The sequence below is a fragment of the Megalops cyprinoides genome, chromosome 7, assembly GCF_013368585.1.
Source record: "Megalops cyprinoides isolate fMegCyp1 chromosome 7, fMegCyp1.pri, whole genome shotgun sequence".
NCBI classification, from domain to species: domain Eukaryota; kingdom Metazoa; phylum Chordata; class Actinopteri; order Elopiformes; family Megalopidae; genus Megalops; species Megalops cyprinoides.
Window position 1 is genome coordinate 201,705 of NC_050589.1, and position 14,854 is coordinate 216,558.

General features: G+C 48.3%; 1 protein-coding gene across 1 annotated transcript in view; it reads right to left on the reverse strand.

Annotated features, from left to right (window-relative positions):
* The window catches only part of LOC118780146 (collagen alpha-1(II) chain-like), a 41,316-nt gene that overhangs the window by 2,436 nt on the left and 24,026 nt on the right, over positions 1 to 14,854 (reverse strand). The window contains 23 exon segments of the mRNA XM_036532473.1: positions 1,001 to 1,188; positions 1,587 to 1,875; positions 2,262 to 2,369; positions 2,519 to 2,572; positions 2,656 to 2,763; positions 3,090 to 3,143; positions 3,634 to 3,741; positions 4,449 to 4,502; positions 4,912 to 5,019; positions 5,371 to 5,478; positions 6,504 to 6,665; positions 8,582 to 8,635; positions 8,752 to 8,805; positions 9,142 to 9,249; positions 10,029 to 10,082; positions 10,614 to 10,667; positions 10,841 to 10,894; positions 11,416 to 11,469; positions 11,992 to 12,099; positions 12,421 to 12,519; positions 13,196 to 13,240; positions 13,934 to 13,987; positions 14,139 to 14,192. Coding sequence (XP_036388366.1) covers positions 1,001 to 1,188; positions 1,587 to 1,875; positions 2,262 to 2,369; positions 2,519 to 2,572; positions 2,656 to 2,763; positions 3,090 to 3,143; positions 3,634 to 3,741; positions 4,449 to 4,502; positions 4,912 to 5,019; positions 5,371 to 5,478; positions 6,504 to 6,665; positions 8,582 to 8,635; positions 8,752 to 8,805; positions 9,142 to 9,249; positions 10,029 to 10,082; positions 10,614 to 10,667; positions 10,841 to 10,894; positions 11,416 to 11,469; positions 11,992 to 12,099; positions 12,421 to 12,519; positions 13,196 to 13,240; positions 13,934 to 13,987; positions 14,139 to 14,192 — 2,133 coding nt within the window.

Sequence of the window (14,854 nt, forward strand, 5' to 3'; positions counted from 1 at the left end):
CTTTCTCTGTAATAACTTGTAAACAACTGGAGACAAGTACTTCCAATATTTTGAATTACAGCTCCCCACATTCAAACAATGGAAAGATGAAGAAAAATGACAAAGTGAGGGGAATACTGGACCTTCAGCAGCATGATGTGCATCTGCCACATCGAGAGAGACAATGGGCAGGAAGCATCTGCACAGTAACTATATAAATGTAAGTAAATAAATATATGTGTGTTTCTGTATGTATGTATGTATGTATGTGCACACATTTTTGGTTAATTGTCATTTTGTTCGCATATTTATGTGAAAATTGCTTTGGTGGACTAAGTGGTCATTGCTGTCACTTTATCATGGACTCTGTGCCGTGATCTGGTGTTGACTGCCTTCATGGTCGCTGTCATGACTATGCTGGTCCCTTGCCTCCTGTCCCCTAGGTATGCTGCCATAATGTTAGCCTGCCGGGGTTTTTTTCCTTGTTGCACACTGGCACCTTTTCACTGCCACTCCTCTCCTGTCTCTCTCTCTACATCCCTGCCATTCTTATCATCTACTAATCACTGTTTTCTGTTTGCTCCGGGCTCCTGTCTGGAGCTGTAGCCCAAGCGTCTCATCCCGATTTCCAGTCCTGCTACCTCGCTGCCCTGCCCATCAAAGCCAACTGCGTACAACTTGTCTTTAACTCTATCTGCTCAGTGCCGGCCAGAAGCAGATGGGCCCCCCCTCTGAGCCCGGTTCTGCTCAAGGTTTCTTCCTGAAATGGAGTTTTTCCTTGCCACTGTTGCCTTAGGCTTGCTCTTAGGGGGTCTCAGGCCTGGGAACAATGTAAAGCTGCTTTGTGACAACTTGTGTTGTGAAAAGCGCTATACAAATAAAACGAATGAGTGAATGAAATACTGTACATCTGCATGGTTCATGTCAATAAAGCTTGCTTGAATTTTTGTGGGGAAGTGACATGGGAGACAGAAAGTTTCCTCTCTTTCTTGTTTTTGATATGGAGCTGAGTGTGACTCACATGGAATCCTCCATTCATGCTCTCTCCAAACCAGATGTGCTTGCGCTCTTTGCTCTTGCTGGTCCACCAGTTCTTGCGCGGGATGTGGGAGGGTTTGGGATAGACACAGGTCTCTCCCGTCTCCATGTTACAGAACACCTTGATGGCATCAACTGTGCAGCCCTGGTTAGGATCAACCCAGTAGTCACCTGTAGAACAGGAAAGAAGCACAGAGTTCAGGTGGGTTTGAGCTCATTTTCAGGAAGAACTTTCACTGGACACAGCTGTTATTCATCCCCTGTGATGGTCAGAATTACTCCTGTACTGGTACTCTGGGTCAGACCGCATAGTGAACCTCCAGCTGGACCCTTCAGAAAGCTACAGCAGTCACGCTAAAATCTCAACAGTATAAAGGCGTTAGAGAGCAGTAAGCTGCTCTCACTATCCTCTGCTGTTTCCAAGCAAATCCAGTTTAAATTCATATCTTCCATTCCTCCCTTCCTCCCTTCCCTCCTCCAGCTCTCCATCCTTTAGTTCCCTCCTGTCATATTTTTACATTATTTATTATTTTGCACCGATGCCCCGCCCCTTCCTGCCCCCCGCTCACCGCTCGTCCACTCGGGGTGGCTCAGTTTGAGGTCCCTGCAGGTGCGTGCTGGGTTCTTCTGGGAGCCCTCAGGGTTGAGGATGTTCTCGATCTGGCTGCTGATGGACTTGAGGGTGGTGTCCACCTCGGCATCGTGCTGCCGGAGGGAGTCAGAGGCCTCGTCTGCCCTCATGTAGCGGAGGGGGTCAGGGGCCTTTTCGGGCTGAGACAGGCCTGCGAAGGCCGATATGTCGATGCCTGGGCCTGGAGGCCCAGGAGGACCAGGGGGACCAGGGCTACCAGGAGGACCCTGAGAGGGGAGACACACACATGGTGTGATGGAGGATGGAGCTCAGACAGAAAGTACCACAGGAAATGTAAATATCATATTGGTACTGTTTGGAGTTATTCATATTTGTTACTCCTGTTTCTTTGTTTCCCAGAACTCCTTATGCAGATTTATAGGCTTTTTCTACTGAGTCTTTACTAAGACTTAAATGAGACTTTAGTGAGTCTTTACTTGGCCTTTGTGGAGTCTTTACTGAGACTTAACTGAATCATTGCTGAGACTTAATTTAGTCTTTACTGAGCCTTGTTGTGGCTGTCAATGTGGATGGCGTTTCAGATGTCTGTCACACTGTTGCAGTGTATTGGCTGTTTCTGGACATTGGAGTTCAGAGGTCAGGCACTACTCACAGCAGGTCCATTTTCTCCAGAGCGGCCGCGTGGCCCTGGGGGTCCGAGGGGCCCAGGAAGGCCATTTGCTCCATCTTTCCCTGCAGGACCAAGGGGTCCAGGGGGTCCCTGCAAAGGTAGGACAGTTTGAACACAGGCTTTTCCTATAAGGTCAGGGACACTGATCTTTTTTACTAATACAGTGATGTTACTATTAAACACACGGCATCAGGAGAGGGCAGGTCAGTATGCTTCCTGTCCCGTGACCCTGCACTCACCTTTGCTCCACTGGGGCCAGCAGGTCCAGAAGCACCCAGGTCACCAGCAGGACCCTGAGGGAACAGAAACAGACTGAGCAAAAAGGGTCACTTTAAACCCAGCATTTCTGAGCTGCAGCAGCGGGTCAGTTACTCACAGGAGGTCCGGGCAAACCCTGCAGGCCAGTGAAGCCCCTGTGGCCCTTCACACCCCTCTCGCCCACCTCGCCCGCTTCACCTTTGTCTCCGCGTGGCCCTAGGGGCCCCTGCAGAGGGGAAGAGACATAGGGGTCAGCTGTGAATCTGTTCGTCTGCATCCTGAAAATGCAGGTCATTTTAGAGAAGGAAATACTGACGTACATTAACGCCTTGTGGGGAAACATTTGTAGCTGACCTGAACTAACTTCCTGGTTATTCAGAACTTGTTCCGATCATCGGTTTATATTGCTGGAGGCAAACATATCTTAGCAAGTGCTTCAGACACGCAGACAGGGTGTATTTATGGGGACAGTGTGTACAGGCAGGGACAGTGTGTGTGTGTGTGTTTATGTTTGGGGACAGTGTGTGTGTGTTTGGGGACGAGGGTACTTACAGCCATTCCTCTAGCTCCTGCGGGTCCAGGGGGTCCAGCTGGTCCTTGAGGACCCTTTGAGAGAGAGAAAGGGAGAAAACACCTCCTCAGAACAGGACTTAAATTTAAAATACACAATATTATGAATTCTAAAATGTAATCTCCTTAAAAGACCATTCACAATCTGCTGTAAAATGTTATGTCATTGACAAAGAGCTGATCTGATCGATGTGATTGATCAGCCTGTGATTGATCCTGTTGATCCTCTCCTATTGCATCTGACAATTAAAATAAACTCAATGTGTGAATTCTTTGTTTATCCATAAATTACGCACATTTTTCTCTGTAGGAGAAACCATTCAAACCTAATAAAATCAAACTTCTGTGAACTGAAGTCAACAGGTTAGAATAATTAGCCTAAATGGCCTCAAACAACCAAGGTGAAATAAACGGTTGGAAAGAAAACCAAAAATGAGTCAGACAGCATCTTTCACAGAGCTGTATGGGTCTTTCGCAGCGGGCTCTGTGATTGGCTGAGCAGCACAGGTGTGGGCGGGGTACTCACAGCCTCGCCTCTGTCTCCCTGTTTGCCTGTGGGCCCAGCCGGACCGGGGGCGCCGGCAGGCCCAGGAGCGCCAGGGGCACCGATGGGACCTGTGTTACCGCGGTCACCCTGCAGGGGGCAGCACACAGCAGTCAGTACTGACAGGAGGAAACTGAGCACAGGGCTTGGGTAGGCAGGTTCAATCATCCTCTTTTAATATGGCTGCTGTCTTGATTCATTGTTACAGGGATACTGTTACAGTCATAATGTCACAGCACTCAGATACAGCGATCTCACAGACACAGGATAACGTTACAGCACTCACAGATACAGCGATCTCACAGACACAGGGATAATGTCACAGCACTCAGAGATACAGCAATCTCACAGACACAGGATAACGTTACAGCACTCACAGATACAGCGATCTCACAGACACAGGGATAACGTTACAGCACTCACAGATACAGCGATCTCACAGACACAGGATAACGTTACAGCACTCACAGATACAGCGATCTCACAGACACAGGATAACGTTACAGCACTCACAGATACAGCGATCTCACAGACACAGGGATAACGTTACAGCACTCACAGATACAGCGATCTCACAGACACAGGATAACGTTACAGCACTCACAGATACAGCGATCTCACAGACACAGGATAACGTTACAGCACTCACAGATACAGCGATCTCACAGACACAGGGATAACGTTACAGCACTCATAGACACAGGGGTAACATTTCAGTATTCACAGTCTGATCTCACAGACACTGTAATTAATGCTGACACTCCCTGTTGCAGTGGTGCATTGTGGGAATTTCTCACCTTGATTCCAGCAGCTCCATCCCTTCCAGGAGGCCCATCAGCACCAGCATTGCCCTGTGATGTCACAGAGATGTTTCCATGGTTACAGGACTGTGCACCTTCTTCTATGGCCTTAATTTTACCTCCTCATCATAGCACAGTTATAACATGCAATACATTACAATCCAACTGTACCACTAAGAGTAATGCAAACACTGAGAATGTGCTTCCAGTCTGAGTAAAATGCAGATATATACAGTCAAACAATAACCAGGTCTCAGTGTGTGTTTTTTTAATTTTAGTTTAGTTGGCATATGTTATTAATTCTGTACTGAGAATAACTCTTTGAAAATGTCACATAAGCTGAGTAAAGGAGTACAGATTCTCATTACAAACACACACTGTTATTCATGTAAACAGACAGCATAAATATTTATCTTTATGCTTATTATGTTACTATAACAGGTGGTGGAGAGGCACTGACCTCTCTCCCAGGCTCCCCGGCAGGTCCAGTTAAACCCGGGGGTCCCACAGGGCCTGGGGCGCCCCGGTCCCCGCCTGCACCAAGAGCACCTTGCTTACCAGGTTCACCCTGCGGAGAGGAGCAACTCTCAGAGTTACCAACAGGGGGCGGTACTGACATGTTATTTCTGTCACATCTGTTTAAGATGGGACAGTGTTTGTGTTAAGACTTCTTTAATGTCAGTTTTCAGAATGTGAGACTGAAAATAGGTATATATCATTATCATCAATGTTAATAAACTATAATAACTCTCAGCCACAGCTGTACAGTCATAAAAGGAGGCCAAAAGACATGGAAATGGTAAGACACAGCACACCTCTCTTCATTCAAATGTAATTCAGTACAAAAGTATCTCACTCCAGAGGGTAAAATAAGAGAGTTATAGTGAAGGGTCAGCAGAGTCTCATCGTTTTTACTCACAGAGGGTCCAGGAAGGCCAGGGAAACCCCTCTCACCACGCTGTCCAGGCAATCCCACAATACCACGCTGTCCAGCCAAACCCTGAGGACCTGAGGGGCCTTCAGCACCCTACATGAGGAACACATGAGGTAAGAACCGTCTTTACAATCCTCACAATCAGGCAGGACTATGCACAGGGACTGGCAGTGGGTATAGAGGCACACAAAACTGTAACTAGGGAAGAACTGTACATCACTTTGCAGGTTTTAGCAAATGAAAACTGATTACAGTGACATCACTGGATGTGGGTACTGTGCTGAAAACACACTGGAGAGCCGCAGTGTGAGGTGAGGATGCAGCCCCCTGGTGGTCAGGTGAAGGTACAGATTAGGGCAGTCAGTCTGGAGTGACAGTGAGCCATTCCCTGTCATGTGGACATTTATTCCTTTTTTCCATTGTGGAGCTAGAGGCTCGTTATCACAACTCACATTACATGGCTGACCCCAGTACAGCATGATTGATATTCTAATGCCATTCTGCTATTATTTTGCATTACTTGCAACCAGAGCTGTAGCACATAACATTTCACTGATTCTGAATCACTTTAACATTTTTGTGTGTAATTTCACATTGAAACTTAAGTCAGAATTTTTGGACTGATTCGCTGGTTAACCTTTTCACAATGAGGTCTTCATTCCAATAGCTACTTGCAATGTGTTCAGTCCAAAGCTGTTTGAAAAGCACAAGGTTTTCCTAAATTATGAGACTTCCTCTTTTTCCTTTGGTAATCTCTGCTTGTCCCAGCAAACTCCTGCTGAATGATTAATGTAGCAGCTCCTTCGTTTATTTTGTCATTTTCAGCACTGATAAAAACAACAAAGTTATGCAGAATCCTGACTTTGCTAATGGTTAGCCTTTAAGAGGCAGTACCAGTAATGCAACGTCCTCGTTATATTCCAGTAATGCAACGTCCTCGTTATATACCAGTAATGCAACGTCCTCGTTATGTTCCAGCTCTACAGTGGGAAAGGGGGATAATGAGCCAGGCTGGTTCCAGCTCTACAGTGGGAAAGGGGGATAATGATCCAGGCTGGTTCCAGCTCCTCCTTCCAGCTCTGCTTTAGGGTGAGTCAGTGCAGGTGTAGGACACTCACAGGTGCACCGTCCTTGCCGGACTCTCCCTTCTCTCCAGGTGGTCCAGAAGCCCCTCGCAGCCCAGCGTCTCCCTGCCTGCCTGGAAGACCCTGGTCACCGCGGACACCCTTAGGCCCATCTTTACCTGCGGGGCCAGCAGGGCCAGCAGCACCGGGGTTACCCTGAGCGACAGAGGGACAGAGACATTGCTTTCTCCATCCACCTGCTTTGGTAATACTATTCTTTGTGTTTGTTATGCTTATAAAGGTCTTTTAAATTTGAGTTTATATTTCAGAGTTAGGGGGGCGTGTGAGTGAGGAAGGGTCAAAAAACGGCTATTTTACATATATTTACTGTTATAATGCATACTGTTATGTAATAACAATTTCCATAAAGTCTATGCAACATCCCAAAAGGGCAACAACAGATAATCACACTGTAAAAAACAATTCTCTCATTTTGCCAATGTAAAAATATTCTAAAATAAGATTTGATAAATTTAAGTCTTTCTCTTTTCTCCAGCAACATACTTCAAAAATAAATCTTGTACTTGAGGAAAACCAAATTATCAACATATTTGAGTCTCAGTAAAAGAAATCATCAGTATAAATTCCAGATTTTATCAGAATGAGTGAAAAGCCTAACACTGAGAATTTTAGCCTCATTTAAAAATAATGCAAAACAAGAGGAATAATATAAAAGGTATGTTTTCTGCTTTTGCTTCTCCTGCAGCGGAGTTTATGAGACACATGTTGACGTTGCTGTCAGGAACTCTTGTTGCGGATGAAGCCATATTCTTGAAGGCCCCTGGGAACTTAGGGAAATGTTTTGACATTTTTGGCATTGTGTTCAGATACATACCTACATCCAATGAGAAATTCACTCACAAATTTAGCAGATATCCTTTAAGTGAGCTTTACGAAATATTCTTCTCAAATGATCTAGGTATGTACAGCCAGACAGAATGTGCTGGAAGGCCCAAAGACAGACTGTCTCATTGGAGGTTGGTCATAATATTAGGACATTTTTTAACAGGCACATTCAAAGACTCCTGTGTTTGGGTCCTGACCTTGCTATAGCATTGTTGCTAGCAAGCGAAGGTGCTGCTTTTTGTAGAAACCCCAAAGGTAAGCAGTATGTTTCTTTATTTGGATATATTGGCAAAAAATTGGGTATTTGCTTTATCTTACCATAGGATTCAGATGAGTAAATAACTTTATGAGTGCTTGTAATGTGGGGGGACAGTCCTCTTCTAAATTCCCAAAGTAAAGCATGTTCATATTTGTATATTGAGCTTTTTCTTAATCAGTCATGTTTTCATGTTGAAATTCCTTTATTGCACAACTGAGCTTACTGTGAGTCAGTGTGTACTCAGCAGATGGAATGATGGAAACTCTGTCTACATGTTTCAATTTGAACTGCATTGAGCTGCATTGCTTGGAGGGTCGGCCTGGAGGTTTGCAGCTCTGCATAAAGAATGCTTTCAATCACTGTTCTCTGCAAACAGCTAACAGTGGTTCTCAGTCTTGCTGGCCAGCTGATGCACATTACTGTTTTCCTCAGTTTTCTTCAGTTTGTTGGGCCTGTTTGCTCTGCTGTCTGTCTCTGTGCAACCATTTCCCAACTCCTGCTCCTGCCAGCGAACCGAGCAATAACTGTCCCTGTGTATTGCTGATGAATCACTCAGACTTAGGGGTGGGGGGGGGGGGGGGCTGGATGCTGTGTTGATGGCTTTGTTTGCTATGTTCACACTAATAATTTGGGGCTCTATTTTATTTGTTACACACACTGATTCTTTTGTGAGCCATGAAGGGTCAGCATCGAAATAGAAATTGTATGAAAATTAGTTACAACATCACTCCACCTGTCTACAGTTGCAGTGTCATATATCCTATCAAGTATCTACTGCAAAAACAAACACTGACATTTAAAGTATCCTGTTTGCCCTGCAGATTTTCTGAAGCCCTCTACTGCAACACGGTGTTCCACGCCCTGCAGGCACTCACACCCGGATTGGCCCAGGCCATCTGCCCTGGCCAATAAGGCTCATTCCTGAGAGAGCTGGAAAAAGTGGATCCAGAGTGGTTCTGAGACTTACATTGGGGCCTGGAGGTCCAACTCTGCCTGCAGCACCAGGGAATCCGGTGACACCCTAACAGGACAGGAGGACATTGTCAGATCAGAGCAGATTTAATACAGACCAAATGCAGTGACTGAGGAGGAGGGTTTGGTGATGCAGATGCCCAAATTCATAGAGAGCTCACTCACAGGCGCGCCCAGGGCACCGCGAGCACCTTTGGGTCCAGGAACGCCAGTCGGGCCCTGAAGCACAGAAAGAGGGATGAAGGAAAGAAAACACAAAGTGAGCTTGATTTTTCTCCATCATGTCCTAAATCACAGAAGACTGAACACCACACAGCCCTGTGCAGACCTGCAAGAGGCAGAGCTTCAGGTCAGTTCTCTCCGTAATGAGTGACTTTTCACAGCACCCCAATTCTCCTCGACTGAGCACACAGGACTCAGAGGTGAGGTGCTAATCACTTCATAATGAAACTAAAATTGTATCTCATTCTACTTGGTTAAAGAGTGACATTACAGTGCAGAAGTCTAACAAAGGTAATTTTCTAATTATCTTGAAAGATGTATAAATACACAAACCTGTGGCCCGGGAGCTCCTGAGGGGCCCTGGGGGCCAGAGGCACCTGCTTCACCCTTCTGCCCCCCCTCTCCCTGCTCTCCTTTCACCCCAGGCTGTCCGTCAGCACCCTGTGGGTCGGCGAGAGAAACACGCTTCAGTCCAGAGTATTGTTGCTTTCAACCAGTGCTGGGCTGTACTGGGCTGTACTGTGCTGTGCTGGGCTGTGCTGTGCCGAGGTGGGCTGTGCTGTGCTGTGCCGAGCTGGGCTGTGCTGTGCTGGGCTGTGCTGTGCTGGGCTGTGCTGTGCTGGGCAGTGCTGTGCTGGGCAGTGCTGTGTTGGGCTGTGCTGTGCTGTGCTGGGCAGTGCTGTGCTGGGCAGTGCTGTGTTGGGTAGTGTTATGCTGTGCTGTGCTGTACTGTGCTGGGCAGTTCTGGGCTGTGCTGTGCTGTGCTAGGTAGTTCTGGGCTTTGCTGTGCTGTGTTGTGCTGTGCTGTGCTGTGCTGTGCTGGGCAGTATTGTGCTGGGCTGTGCTGTGCTGGGCAGTTCTGGGCTGTGCTGTGCTGTGTTGTGCTGTGCTGGGCAGTATTGTGCTGTGCTGTACTGTGCTGGGCAGTTCTGGGCTGTGCTGTGCTGTGCTAGGTAGTTCTGGGCTGTGCTGTGCTGTGCTGTGCTGTGCTGGGCAGTATTGTGCTGGGCTGCGCTGTGCTGTGCTGGGCAGTTCTGGGCTGTGCTGTTCTGGGCTGTGCCGTGCTGTGCTGGGCAGTGTTGTGCTGGGCTGTGCTGTGCTGTGCTGGGCAGTTCTGGGCTGTGCTGTTCTGGGCTGTGCCGTGCTGTGCTGGGCAGTGTTGTGCTGGGCTGTGCTGTGCTGTGTCAGATTCACAGAGGCAATCAGGGCTGCATACTCACAGGGGGACCAGCAAAGCCTGCGGGCCCGGGGGGTCCCAGCTCCCCACGGTCACCCTGAAATACAGAGGTGGGTGAGGTCAGGTCAACAAGTGGGTAAAGAACTGAACTGCTTCAGTATCACACTGTGGCAATGGGTAACTGCGTCAGTAAATATCACACTGTGGCAATGGGTAACTGCGTCAGTAAATATCACACTGTGGCAATGGGTAACTGCGTCAGTAAATATCACACTGTGGCAATGGGTAACTGCGTCAGTAAATATCACACTGTGGAAATGCCTACCTTTCACATTTAAGATATGTAAGTCACCCCAGATAAAGGCCAAGCTAATAATCAGAATGAACAGATGTAACACAAACCTGTCAAATGTGTTACATTGTTATATTGTGTTAATATCTGTTAAAATGGCTTGCTGAGACACAGAAAAGAACTGTTTCCACGAACACTGAAAAGACTTAAGTGTTAATCTTGATCTTAAGCTTCAGTATGAAAGTGCTTCCTGGTACAGAAATGGAGATAAAATGTCGTACTCATGAGGTTTTTATTTTCATTTCATTTTATGAAATTAACAACAGAGGGACTTACAGGAGCACCACGAGCACCAGTAGCACCTGAGAGACCTGCCGGACCAGCTTCACCCTGAGGGGGAGGGGGGGGAGAGGGGGAGAGGGAGGGGGCAGGGAAAGCGGAGTGGAGAGGGAGAGGACAGAGAGAGAACAGGATGAGTCATTATGGCGCTGAAATACTGAGGCCTGATCACTGACGACACCAGTAAATAAAACATCTGTATCAAACAAGCAGACGAATATCACCTTCAGTCCATTAGGACCAGCTGGACCCGGGGGGCCAATGGGCCCTGTCAGCCCCTGAGAGGAACAGAGACAGACAGAGGTGAGAAAGGTCGAAACCTGAACAAATATGGCCAATATAGCCAAACCCATGTGGGCTGCAGTTACACTCTGCCCAGAAACACCCTGAGTGAGCTGGCTAATTGGGGCACTCAATCAGTGAGACTCCACTCCATGGGAAAAGCACCTCACTGAACTCTGCATGCAGGGAAATGATCCAGGTAATGCAGGCAGAGCTGAAAGTATCCGCATGCTAAATATCTATTTCTTTCCTATTCTTTGTCCATTATTTTCCTGTCTCATTAAACAGGAAAAGATTCCGTTTTAATTAGTTAAGACTCTTTACTTCAGAATAAAGACAGTCGCTGTGTGACTGCACATGGAGACAATTCAGACAATTCCTGTGCAATGATAAAGCATGATTCCTATGGATTAATACTGCAGGATTGCTAAGGATCAATCCATTGTGACTCGAGAGTATTGATACTGCGTGACTCGTAAGGGTTGATACTGAGTGATTCGCCCTGATCGATACTCACTCTCGCACCATCTTTGCCAGGAGCTCCTTCAGGTCCCTGCTCTCCGTTGTCACCCTTTGAGAGACAGAGAAGTAGTGACCATGTGACAAAACCTCCTCACTCTTTCCACAGTGAGACAAAAGCTATTTCACATAATGCTTTAAGTAGTAGACATTTAAGCGCTCATAACAGCCCTGCCCTCCAGGGGAAATGTCTTTTCAGAGTTGATTTTTTTCAGTGTTAAAGGCAATTCCGGTACACACACACACACACACACACACACACGCACACATACATATACATGCGCACGCAGTGAAGAGGAGCAGGAGGAGAGGGGTACAAGTACAGGTGAGATGCAGGTGTGTTGCAGGTGAGGTGGAGGTGTGTTGTAGGTGTGTTGCAGGTGTGTTGCAGGTGAGGTGCAGGTGAGTTGCAGGTGAGGTGGAGGTGTGTTGCAGGTGTGTTGCAGGTGAGGTGCAGGTGAGTTGCAGGTGTGTTGCAGGTGTGTTGCAGGTGTGTTGCAGGTGAGTTGCAGGTGTGCTGTAGGTGTGTTGCAGGTGAGTTGCAGGTGAGGTGCAGATGTGGTATGGCACTCACTCGGTCACCCTTAGGTCCTGAGATGCCAGAGGCACCTCTCTCCCCGGGCATTCCCTGCAGGCCAGGGGGGCCCTGAGCTCCAGGACTCCCTGCAGAACCAATGGCCCCCTGAGAAAACAGACAGACAGACAGACAGAGAGACAGACAGAGTGGGGTCAGGCAGGAACACAGAGCTGCTTTAGGTTAGCATTATGTTAAAGTACAACATCACAGCTACACAATTTTATATCATAACTAACACTGTAACTACCTTCCCTGCTCATCCCCGGCAGCATTTAGCCTGAGTTCTGCCTTTCAGCCCCGGTGTATCTCTGACTCACTCTGCCTCACTACGTCTACTATTCCTGTAACTGTAATATTCATTATGGTGGAACCTATAATCTGTACACACCTTAAAGGTGTTACAATGATTCAGGGAGGTGCGCTCACCTTGGGCCCATCAGTTCCTGGAGTCCCAGGCAAACCCCGAGGCCCCTGCAAGCCCTGGGGCCCGGCTCCGCCCCTCTCTCCTGGGAAGCCTCGCTCACCCTGCGGGGGGTGGACAGAGAGAGAGAGGGCGAGAGAGAGAGAGAGAGAGAGAGAGAGAGAGAGAGAGAGAGAGAGAGAGAGAGAGAGAGAGAGAGAGAGAGGGAGGGGAGGGAGGGGGGGGCGCAGACCAGTCAGAGTGTAGTATTTCATGCAATGTTTACATTTAGTCATTTGGCAGCTGCTTTTATCTACATGGCATTCAAAATTGATTGCTGTAAGTGTGTAAACACTGTGGGTGTGTAAGTGCTGTGGGTGTGTAAGTGCTGTGGGTGTGTAAGTGCTGTGGGTGTGTAAGTGCTGTGGGTGTGTAAGTGCTGTGGGTGTGTAAGTGCTGCGGGTGTGTAAGTGCTGTGGGTGTGTAAGCGTTTTGGGTGTGTAAGCGCTTTGGGTGTGTAAGCGCTTTGGGTGTGTAAGTGCGTTGCGTGTGTAAGCGCTGTGGGTGTGTAAGTGCTTTGGGTGTGTAAGCGCTTTGGGTGTGTAAGCGCTGTGGGTGTGTAAGTGCTTTGGGTGTGTAAGCGCTTTGGGTGTGTAAGCGCTGTGGGTGTGTAAGTGCTTTGGGTGTGTAAGCGCTTTGGGTGTGTAAGCGCTGTGGGTGTGTAAGTGCTTTGGGTGTGTAAGCGCTTTGGGTGTGTAAGTGCTGTGGGTGTGTAAGTGCTGTGTAAAATAGACCACTCACTCTGGCTCCTGTTGCACCTGCCGCACCAGCCTCTCCAGGGACACCCTGCACAGAAACATGACCATCAATCAAGCAAACATCGGCCCAAATACCAAATCCTCAACCAGCCACACAATCACTCACTCCAGTAACCCTAAGGGTCAGAGTGACTTGGTTCACAAGGGGTTCTAAGCCCTACAGCCTGGGTTCAACGTGCAGCATGAGAGAGTGTGGCAGGACTGTGGTCTGACTGCAGAGCAACTGCACAGAGATACAGGAATGCAGAGATACAGGGATACAGGGGTGCAGGGATGCAGGGATACAGGGATACAGGGATGCAGGGCTGCAGGGATACAGGGGTGCAGGGATGCAGGGATACAGGGATACAGGGATACAGGGATGCAGGGCTGCAGGGATACAGGGGTGCAGGGATACAGGGATACAGGGATACAGGGATACAGGGGTGCAGGGGTAGAGGGATACAGGGATACAGGGATACAGGGGTGCAGGGATACAGGGATACAGGGGTGCAGGGATACAGGGATACAGGGATACAGGGGTGCAGGGATGCAGAGATGCAGGGATACGGGGATGCAGGGATACAGGGATACAGGGATACGGGGATGCAGGGATGCAGAGATGCAGGGATACAGGGATACAGAGATGCTGAACTGATTCATCAGCTGAACTGATTGGCTGTCTCATGTGGCATGTAACAAGCAGAGAAATGTGACAGGTGTGTCAGTGGGGGGACCTCACCTGATCTCCGGGTTTTCCTGCCTCACCTGCGGGCCCAGCAGGTCCGGGCAGACCCTGCAAATGGAGTGGAAGGGGAAGGAGTGAAATTTGATAACATGCCAGGAATAACTCAAGGATAACCTGTCCGTTTAGAAACTGACAGATAAGCACCATGTGCATCAGGTCTGGTCTGAGATGAGAAGGCAGGACAGGTAAAGGCACTCACCTGGAACCCGGACGGGCCCGGCTGACCCTGCTCTCCTCTCTCTCCAGCGAGTCCCTGTCATGATGTAACACAGCAAATCGCACGCATGAATCTTGGCTGTCTCCAGCGTGCCCTTGGCATGACGTATAGCAGGAACTCATTTCACTCTCAGGAGTCATTTATTCATGAGTTGTATTTATTCCAATCCAGTAATTGTGCTTAATAAGGATGTAATTACTAGAGTGGGGGCAGTGGAACAGCAGGATAGGCCCGTAACAACGCCCACCCCAAACAAAGGGAGCGATGTGGCAGGACCCCCCCATTCAGCTCCACCGCACAGCAGGCGGGTGTTTCCAGCAGCAGGTATCTGATTGGCTGCTACTTTGTCCGCCTTGGGGCGTCATGATGAGTGAAACGGTTAGTTTCCCAAACTGTGTCCTCTACTCTGTTTTCCACATCCCAGCGATTTTACAATCCAGAGAGACTCTCAAAAACTGCCCTGAAGAGAAACCACAGCCAGAACTCACAGGCGTCTAGGCATGATGACTGTGTTTGAAAGAGCAATAACTGTCCTCAACACTAAAGCATTTCTGCAATCCAGGGAAACTGTAATACTGTAATACTGTAGCAGCCTGCACTGTTCACAGCTGCTAATGCTGGTGCAGGGTGAAAGAGGCAGGTGCTGCTGCCTGTGATATTCCAGCACTCTGACAGCCCCAAATCTCTGCACACAGCAG